The following is a 10,791-nucleotide window of genomic DNA, read 5'->3' on the forward strand; positions in this document are numbered from 1 at the left end:
CATCGAATCGATAGCAATAAGCCTTATTTGAAGGGGTTCATTTACAGAACGCCTGGAAATTCTACCCAGAGCAGGAGATTCAATTAAGCGGGATTCTGAAGCTACAGATTCGCCTCTTCCATCAATAGGTGCAAACCTTTTCCGTGGCCAGCCCCCTCAAGAAATATCGCCCGTAAAAAATCAAGCAACAAAACAACTTTCAGCACACTGGGAAACTAGCTACGTAAGTGAATCATCTAACAGTAACTTTTGTTGATTTAACATGAAAAATATAATCATACAACTTGGAAGAGTTTTCTTGTTGATATCACATGACTAATTCTACCCGGTGGTGAAGGAGATAATGAAGGAAGGATGTGCAACCACATTAGTCAATAATAGCAATGACAATGAGACGTCCCTTTATAGAATAGTTGATTACTTCCCCAGTTCCACATTAGTAGTTGCTGATTTAGTACAATCGGTGATAAATAATATGTAACTGTGGGAGAATCATTTTTTTTAGGATGTGTTCTTTGAGTGTGTTTTAAATCCAAGATGAAATAAAATTTCTTTCTTTTTTTGCAAAAAGTTTGCCGACCTTTTAACAGTCATCATCAGTAGTATAATTAGGTATTTGGATCACCTAGCGACGACTACAAACAATAGCGCGAGCCGAAGGCATGCCGTCATCCTCGCTCCTCCATCACCGGAGCCAGACAAAACTTGTCGTGGTAGATTTTTTGTAGTCGAGACGGAAAGTCGTCATGCTAAGACTTCAAAGGACCAGCACACCAGAGGAGCAACCATCGCTAACGATGACAAACGTATATAAGAATAGACTGACCAGAAACACAAACCCACTAGATCTCGAAAAATCCGTTGGGCACCTGACTCCACGCGCCCACCCAGCGCTAGACGCACTAACGGAACGAGGATAGGCTGGGGTAAATCTTATTCTGACTTCAAGATGCAACCACCGCTTCACTATCTCGAAGAAGACACTAGGAAAACAGAAAACCCTCTGGCGGCGAGGGGATGTGGTCCGCCACACATCCAATACCCTAAGGCCACCGGAGATGGGATGGAGACCGCCAACATCGCCAGCAAGGGGGGAGGGAACCCTAGATGGGTTTAGAGTCGCCTCAATAATCGCCTGTAATATGGCGTACCAGTTCGGTTGCCCATACGCAGAGATTTACATGCTTCCTTTTCAAATAAAATGTCATCAAATTTCTATCAGCTGTGCCTTTTTTCTCGACCCTATCCCAACAACAACATAAATTATTACTCATTTGTAGCTCGCTATCGGTCGACAAGCAAATAATGGACTTAGCTAGAAGAAGTTTGAATTGAGGACGTGGAGGAGTTGCCAGCTAACTAGCTCGAGTACCTGCCACCCACAAATTTCAGTCCACACACAACAACAACAACAACAACCAAGTTTGAATTGTGGCCACGGACTAGTACTGGACCACACTAGCTATAAGTTAGGATGCACCACCCAAGCAGTTTTTGCCAACAACGACACTTGCTTGGATTCCAATCAAGGTTTCTTGATGGTTTGTGTTAGGATATATAGCATACCGCAGCTAGCTCAATCCATGGCGAAATTCTGGCAGCTGCTGCTCTTCTTGGCATTCCTCTTGCCGGCGGCGAGCGCCGCGTCATGCCACCCTGATGACCTCCGCGCCCTGCGGGACTTCGCCGGCAACCTCAAAGGCGGGGGCGTCCTCCTCCGCGCCGCCTTGTCCGGCGCCTCGTGCTGCGGCTGGGAAGGTGTGGGTTGCGACGGCGCAAGCGGCCGCGTCACGAGCTTCCAGAAATTGCTCAAAGGGCTCACCGCCGCTGGCCGTTCACTGGGTAAGGCGTTCACTCACATGCCATTACATGTGAAGCCTAGCCAAGGAACACTCGACGAAGACCACAATACAATAACTGGGATCAACAATACTGTCAGATCCGGGAGCAACAATGTTGTTTCTGGGAACGATAACACTGTCATATCCGGGAACAACAACGTCGTGTCCGGGAGCCACAACACCGTCGTATTTGGGGGTCACAATTTCATAAGTGGAAGCTACCATGTCGTATCAGGGAACCACCATGTCGTGACTGACAACAAGAATGCCGTATCCGGGGACCACAATACTGTATCTGGAACCCAAAATACCGTATCCGGGAACCACCAGATCGTATCTGGGAGCCACAGTACCGTATCCGGGAACCACAATACGGTATCTGGGAGAAACAATTCCGTATATGGGAACAACAATATTGTATCTGGGAGCAACCATGTTGTATATGGGAACAACAAAGTCGTGACAGAAGGTTAATAATTTGTCACTAGATTGTTTTCATGCATCTTCTCGGTTCAGTGTAGCTCACAATCCTTTGGTGGAGCCAATCGCGTTATGTAACTTCATGTGAGCATCATTTTCGTAGTACTTTTAATAAAACGTTCCCTAAAGATATCTTGCATATATACATGCTGACCTGATCACCTGAATACCAATGGGGGATTGCAGCTGCTGTAGACCAAGCGTGTTTGCTTATCTACAAATTTTCATTGTGGATGTCTAAATGTGGTGATTATTTCGTGTCTGCTATTCCTGCGATGTGTGATGCTTTATTATCCCGATTGAGCTGTGATTCACATGGTGGATTATAACTGATTAATGTCAGCTAGCTATACACTTCTCTTGTGTAACTGTCAATGTTACATGCACCAATGTCGGATGTCTGGATGAAGGAGATGGATCAAAACAGCAGAGATTAGAACAAACAAATATGTACCATACATCTGACTTGATCTAATGGACGTGTTCAGCCCACTATGGTGGTGCATCGCTGTAATAGGGAAAGGATAAATACTCCCGTAAAGTCCTCAGGTGAGGCGACGAAGGAGAGAACACTGAAACGGAATTCTGAAATCCCTAGCCTCCCGTACTCCTGTCAACTCCCAAATCCCCTAATTCCCTCTTCAATCCCCTTTCACCTTGTATCAGCCGAGTGTGTTCATAACACATACAACGGGTCCATGTAGACTCCAGGCCCATTGACATGCTGCACAGCTGCATATACTAAACAGAAGCTCAAGTTCCATTTTATTTTTACATCATCCTGCAACACCCAAGGGAGATATTGCCAACACAACCCCCGCCTCAGGGAGCCAGGTTAATATTATTTGGTCAGTAACGCCATGTCAGGTTTTATACAACAAAAATTACAGACATTCCATCACACAGGCTTAACAGTTCACGCCCCATAATACATCACTTGAAAATCGGTCCTGCTTTTGGTCACCTTTACATCATGGTTCGTTCAGTGGACCTGTGCCTAGGCTAAAACTAACACAAGGATCCTGGAGCAAAAGCCCCAGAGAAGAAGCAAGGCCTCGTAATACTGCTACAACCACCACAACCACCTCACATTACAATACACTAGTGATGCGGTACACATAACATATGTTACATCATCTGCAAAAGAACGTCACTGAAGCTGCTGGTGACTGAAGCCACAGGGGGCATCATGGCAATGATGCTTGCAAAATCAATCCGCAGCATGCTGTCCCTGCTTCAAGCCTGCAGCCGTCATGACTCATGAGTGTCTCCTCCATAAATACAACAGTCTGGTCCATTTCCAACGTGCATCACTTAGCAGGTACTCCTATCGCTGTTCGTATACAAACCATCTGTGCTGTGCGCCTCCATCTCCGCGAGCATCACGGACTTTGCCCGCTGGTACCTATTCCGTTTTGTTGAGATTGCCGATATCGTTGCTGGCGTGAATTAAATGAATTGCCTTCACACAAGTCCCGCAAGCAAAGATAGTCAATTGGATTAGAAGCTCAGAAAACTAGTTCAGTTGAGACACAGTGGAGACACAAAGCTTTGCTATTTGCATTCGAGAACACATCACGTCTCTGGCAATACTTTGGTTCAGCTCACAACATAGGACCTGACGAAACTAAACAGCAAATAGAGGGAAAGGAAAATGCAGAGCAAAGACAGAACACAACTCTGGAGCCGAAAGAAGCATTTCCGTGCACGCTGTATAAACATGCCTGATAACACTCCCAGACGAGGTGATGATACCTTTGCCTATCCTTGTTTGAGTGCAGGTAGAAACATGGAAGGGAATGGACAGATTGCTCATGTTATTAAAAAAAATAATATTGAAGCTTCGGTTGAAGGAAAGATTTGACACCTTCCTCCAGTTCCAATTGCTCCCAGGATTCAGCAGGATACATCATTAGAACCTTCAGACTTCGTGGTAAGCTGGACATGTCAAAATGAAGCTTATTCAGCTCTGGACAAAGTTCAATCTTCAGCACCTCTAGGGATGGGAAAGTCACATCAGGATCCACAATAGTGACCAGCGATATGCAGGAACTAAGACAAAGGTGCTTGAGGCAAGGAAATGTCTGGGAACTCTCTTGTCCACTCCACACGTTGTCAACATGATACCTTGTAAAAGCCTTCCGCATGCTATCATTGAATTGTACATCGAGTTTTTCAAGGCAAGGCAGATACATCACCCAAGACAGGTGCTCTAGCTTGGTGCAGCCTGACACACTCAAACAAGTGAGCCATGGAAATACAGATTTTGGAGATGTTCCCACCCATCTTACTGTTGTCAATGCTGGCAAAATACGGATGGTCAGGACACTGAGAACACTAAAACTGTAGGGTTGCTGTTTAGGCCTCTGTATTAATGTTATATCTGTCACATCCTGGTCGTCTGAAATATACAGTTCATACAAGGATGTTTGTGCGAAGTCCAATGATAAAATATCATAGAGATGGAATTCCTTCTTTTCAATAGATTTTACCAGACGTAAACACCGAATGGGTAGGTCAGCCGCATCAGAAAGTGATGTCCATGCATCCAAAAGTCCTACTGATGTAACAACAACTTTCAAGTGATTCAGTGTGCCCAACTCTCTATACACATTAGATCTGATAGAATCAGACACCAATATAACATCCACATGTATTATTTCCAATGCTACAAGTCTAGATATGACCTCCTTTGGTACTACTTTTATGCTAGTGCCCTCCAGGTACAGGCTCTTGAGCTTAATGAGGTTTCCAAAGCTATGAGGCACTTTCTCTATATCATAATTATTTGACAAATTGAGATGTATCAATTCTGTCAGGTGACATAAGCTTTCAGGTATACCCTTGAGTTCATTACTGCTCAAATCCAGATATGTCGGTTTAGCGGAATTCACAAGTACTCCACCTATTATTGTTTCATCCAAATGATTCATTTGAAGGCATAACACCCTCAGTTTCAGCGGATCACCAACAGAAGGAAGTTTCTTCATGTGGTTGTACATTAATGAAATGTATTCTGCACTGCTCCAAGGGATGCCAAAATTTTCATCTGGCCCAACTCCTGCACGGACAAACCAGTTGCCATTGTTCTTACCGTAGCCACAAGAGATCCATAAAGACATATCACGAATCACATCATGTAGTTTTACACGATCATTCAATTCTCCATAGCCCTCTAACAAACATGCACCTGTAAGGTCGCTCATCAGACTATAAGCTTTTGTGTAGGGACTTTGTATGTCTCCCACATCCACTAGACCTAAGCCAATCCAGCATTGAGCGAGCTCTTGCCTGTAAATCTCACAATCCTCCGGCCACGAGTGCACAAGTCAAGAAACAGCTCTTCAGCCTCTCGCTTTTCAGGTTATCATAGCTAAACTTGATTTTTCCGAAAACTTCTTCCTCCATCTTCGGGGGTCTTCATTTGTGTCAATGCAGCATGACTTTTGCATATGTTGGATGGCCGAATCCCATTGATCCAGACGAAATTTTCCCTACATTGCCCTTCCCACAGTTACCAAAGCTAAAGGCAAGCCCTTCATTTCGAGTCACAAGTATTCTTGCACGATTTTCAATAGAAGGAGAAAATAGAGTTTGGTCTCCGACCTTCTCTCTGAATAGCTCCCATGCCTCAATTTCCTGCAGATATGGAACTTGAATCTGTTTTTTCACCTCCATGCCACCACAAACGGATGTAAGTCGTGTTGTGAGCACAACTTTTCTCTTGAGTTTGCTCAAAGGTTCAATTCCAAGGGGAAGTGGTAAGCCAACTGCTTCTAGATCAATTCTTTCCCAAAGGTCATCTAACGACAACAAAAAGCTTTTATTCTCCAGGAAGTCACGGATTATACCACTTTGGTTCGCCACATTACCATCACCTTTCAGTTTGAGCTTGTCTAAAATATGAGTTTGGACCTTCGACACCGAACACCTGGTCGGAGGCTGTCACCCAGATAACATTAATCCTTCCTCTGAATGAGATATGGATTTTTTTCAGAAGATGTGTTTTTCCCACTCCACCTGGACCCCATATTCCAATTACACCCAATATGGGATCATCCTCAATGAGACGGAGAGTGTCTTCTATCTTCAAGGCATAAAAAACAGACCTAGGTTAGTACTCAGTAAACATGTTTATGACCATCTATAGATTCCTAGAAAATTTGAGTTTTTACACAAATCAACACTTACGGAACGCGACCTAGAAAATTTACTTGCTGCATCATCTATAGCAACTTTCCAGGACCTTGCATCCATTATTCGATGCATTGACTTCCCATAACGTGCCAGCTCGATGGCGGACCATTTATTGCATGTACTAGATCAGTAGCATGTTGCCCGATGTTGGGATCAGAATAAAGATCCCCTGGGTAACTTGTTGATTGTCTAAATAGCTCGCGTGCTTCCCCCTCTTGCAAAATAGGCAGTTCAATATTTTTGTTCACACCCATCAGATTACCAACGAATCTGTATCCTGACAGTGACATGATTACCACTTTCCTTTTCTTCTCTCCCACGAATCCAAGAGGATATGGAATGCCGACCGCTTGAAGGTCCAGATTCTGACGAATGTCGTCCACAATCACCAGGAAATTTTCGCATGCGAGTTGCTCATGTATCCTGGTGGCTCGGGTTGCCTCATTACCATCCTTCTTAATACCGAGCCTTCTTATGATCTCAGATTGAATATTTGTTACCGAGCAATCGTTGGGGCTTGAAACAAAGATAATAAAATCGAAAAGACTCTTTTCAAGAAATGAATTATTGATATGCTTGAGGAGATTTGTGTTATCATCTTTGTCTGTACCCCACATTCCAACTATCCCGTCTTTGGGATCATCGCTCACGATGAATAGGAGAGCATCCTCAAGAATAACCTCTCTGCTTCTCGGCATAGGAGCAGAATCTACGAGCATACTTTTTAAACATAAGGCCTAAGCCCAGCTTTAAATTAATAAAGCCACAACGGCAGATAACCATACATCCGAGTCTGAGACCTAACACACATAAGCGGCGCCACCCACCGCTCGCTACAAGACTGAGACCTACTACACCATTACCCAGATCACACCACAACGGGGCAACCCACCCCCAAACAAACACCGATACAAGCTAGAAGACTAGAATGGATGGATGTGCCTGCCATGTCCTCTTCCTCGCGTGTAGCCTTCTAGGCTCGTCCAGAGCCGCGTCCAGCAAGACCCTCTCTGCCTGTCTAGTGCTCTCCAACGCCTACGGTTTGTCGTTGATGATGACGGCCTCGAGGTTCTTCTCGCTCGCCCTCCTCTGCGCCTTCTCCATGACCGGCGTCGTACCCTTGCATCTCGCGCTCTTGCGTGTCGCCGTGACCCCGACCCCCTTCTTCTTCCTTGCATACGGGATTGTCGGCGTGCGCTTAGCCTGCGGAGTCAGGGCCTCCACGGTGACAACCTTCCGCAGGCCCGGAAACGCAACCGACCTCTCCCCCTCACACACCGCCGACTGCACCTCCTCCATCACTTCCTGAGGCTGCCCCTCCGGCCCCGTCAGACTCACACCCACCCTCGCAACCTTGGCAGGTGACCCCACCGGCGGCTGGCTGTCTGCCACCCATATCGCCAGCGGGTCAGTCACCTGGAAGCCGTCCTCCATCGAGATAAGGGACTCCGCCCCCTCCTGCTCCGCCCCAAGCACGACCGCCGCTGGCATCGCCATGGTCTTGGATAGACACAGCTGCAACTCCGGGTAGGAGCCGAACTGGTTGAATGAAATCGGCAGGTTGGGTCCCTCCCAAACACGCCCCGCTACCAGAGCGCACTTCGTCCCTGCCGCCTGCCTCCCGGTGGACTTGGCTCCCTCAGCCTCGATCGTCTCCACGCGCCCATTGTCCGGAGCCTCGTGCGGATCCCCCTTCTTCCTTCTCCTGTGTTTGTTCCACTCATTGTCTGTGGATCCCTCGTCCGAGAATTCCTCATCCTCGTCGTCCTTGTCCTGCCTCGGCGGTGGGGGAGGCGGCGCACCCGACCCTCCACCCAACCCACCCTCGGGCCACTCTCGCTCGCACACCAACGGTGAAACCCTCACCATTGACGAAGACTTGTACCGAACCCTTTATCCTCTCAGTGGTACCGACACTGGAACCGCACCCTGACCGGCTCCGTCTCCCACTTCTGCAACGAAAGGTCATCGACCTCAATGGCTCGCCCCACCATCGCGAAGGCAGCCATGAGCCTCTCTCGCTCGAGAAGGTCCTCTGGGACCCCCGTCAGCTGGACCCACGCCGACGGCAGCATCATGCACGGCTTCGGAGCCCAGAAAGCCTCCCGAATCTCAGTCTCGATCTTGCACAGCGGCAGGTAGAGCTTGCCGCTGCCCGTGCACAGCCTGAGGGTCTGTCTAGATGGGAACACCACCGAGAACTCTGTCTCCGAGACCCTCTTGACTTGCCAATCCCAAAGCTCGTCAACCAAGTGCATGAGTTCCTCTGACAATTGTTCCTCCGAGAGTGGTACCGTGTTAAACTTGATCACCGCCGAGAGGACTTCGCCTTTCCTCTGCCCAGACCTCAGCGGCTCAACGTCAATGTTGAAGAAACCTCCCCCGGGAAAGGCATGTCCCATGGTCTGGAGCTTGAACGACCTACCCTTGGTCGGGCAGCAAGCCGAGGGGTGCCCCTCGCCGCTGCACAGCACGCACAAAGGCTCATACGTGCACACAGATTGGAAGTGTCCACCCCTTCCACACTTGAAACACTCGCCGCCAGCGGGGGCCCCTGCCCGCTGAGAACCGACCTTGGCCTTGTTCCTCAGTTGCGACGGCCCGGCCGCGCCCCCAGGCTTCTTGCCACGGTACATCAGCACCTGGCGTTGGCCTTGGTCCGCCATCACAACCTCGGCAAAGGATCTCACCAGCGTTGACGGCTCGCACCGGGGGCGGAGAAGACGGTGCAGCGGCGCGAACGGGTCGGACAGCCTTTGTCGCACCTCACTCCGCCTCGCTCTAAACCCTAACTCTGGATCCGTCGAGCCCGCAGGCATCCAAAGCCAAATGAAGCGCCTTCGATGGGTTGGGCCGACCGGCCCAGCAACCACCCCTAGCGACCTAGGCCGAGAGATAGGCCCCGCCTCCGCCACCACAGTAGCAGCCTGGGCGGGCCCTGGACACGGCCCAACAAGACAACCCTCCACAGCCAGCGGCCCAGGCCCACTGCCACGGTCCGTCCCGAGGACGAACGGCGCCCCTGGCGTACATCGCGCCGCCACCGGCCGCTCCGCCGCCGCCATACGCACGACCGCAGACGCAGCCGTCCTCGTCGCCTCCGCCCCAGCCACCTGCCGAGCGGAGGCCGCTGCCAACGATCTCGGGGACCACGAGTCTCCCAACCTCGCGAAGCGCGGCGCCGTCACACCCCCCGACCAGGAACCCCTGCCTTCGCGCGCAGACACCGCACGCCGCATGTGCCGGAGGGAGCCCCCGAGCTCCTCCGCGCGCTGGATGAAACCGCCCAGGGTCGCCGCCGCCGGCCGCCTTTGCGAGCTCCCTAGCTCCAGATCCGAACACTCCTGCGCCAACCCCACCTCCGGGTCCTCCTCTTCTTCCAATACCCAATCCTCCACTAGTGGCGCCTCCTCCCAAGACCTGCCGCCACCCATCCCCTTCCCCAGGGACGGCGCCGGCGTCAGCTCCCCGCTGCCCGCCACAGGAATCGCCTCCAGATGCACCGGCCGGAGGGATTCAGAGATCGAATCACCTCCCCGGATGCCCTCCTCGACGCGAACGCACGTGCCTCCTCCTTCCGGTGCCTTCCTCGCCTCCGTCGCGGTCGCCCGCCTGCGAGACGCGACCATCCTTCCCGTCGGCCTCCCCGCCGGCCTCCCCGCCGGCCTCCCCGCCGGGCGCTCCGGCGAGGCGGATTCAAGATTCGAATCGCCCCCCGCGTCGCCCGCTCCTCATGTCCTTTCCGCGTCGCCCCTCAGCTAAATTCCTTCCAGCGGATCATCTACGAGCATACTCTCTACCGAACGTGGATCTGGCGCACGTGTGATATTATTATCGCCTGGTACATTACTCATTATTGATTTTACCTGTTTCTGATGCTCATCCGCTCGCTTACTGATCTTATAGTTTTCCAAGAAATTTGGGTAGCAGCACCCGCATAATCGGCACCTCTGTTCGTACAACAGGTGGTTTGCCTCGTTCTTCAGATATAGCTCTATTAACCGATTCTAGCCATAATTTTGCCTGGTCTGTTGGAACAGCTTCCAACGTATGCTCATCATCCCGAATCTTCTGTTGGATGCCTGCCTGTTTTTCTTTCAAAGCCTCAGTTTCTATCTTGTGGTCCCTCACGTTTGAGCCAGCCGTGAAGCAATACAATGCATGTTTTGCAAAATGATTGTAGAATGGACTTATGATCGTGTTGATAGTAGCTCCGCACCAACCGCCACAAGGAGCGATAGCTTGCATTTTAACTCAAGAAGAGGCACTGCAA

At 49.8% G+C, this 10,791-nt stretch overlaps 1 protein-coding gene and 1 pseudogene across 1 annotated transcript; one reads left to right on the plus strand and one right to left on the minus strand.

Annotated features, from left to right (window-relative positions):
- The first annotated feature begins 1,501 nt into the window (after window positions 1-1,501).
- LOC124660832 (phytosulfokine receptor 2-like) lies at window positions 1,502-2,453 on the plus strand. The gene has a single exon (XM_047198668.1). It carries the CDS (start codon window positions 1,539-1,541, stop codon window positions 2,313-2,315), a length of 777 nt encoding a protein of 258 aa, XP_047054624.1. The 5' UTR covers window positions 1,502-1,538; the 3' UTR covers window positions 2,316-2,453.
- Window positions 2,454-3,159: 706 nt separating this feature from the next.
- Window positions 3,160-8,387, minus strand: LOC124664407 (annotated as a pseudogene).
- Between the last annotated feature and the right edge of the window lie 2,404 nt (window positions 8,388-10,791).

The sequence above is a fragment of the Lolium rigidum genome, chromosome 6, assembly GCF_022539505.1.
Source record: "Lolium rigidum isolate FL_2022 chromosome 6, APGP_CSIRO_Lrig_0.1, whole genome shotgun sequence".
In the NCBI taxonomy this organism is placed as follows: domain Eukaryota; kingdom Viridiplantae; phylum Streptophyta; class Magnoliopsida; order Poales; family Poaceae; genus Lolium; species Lolium rigidum.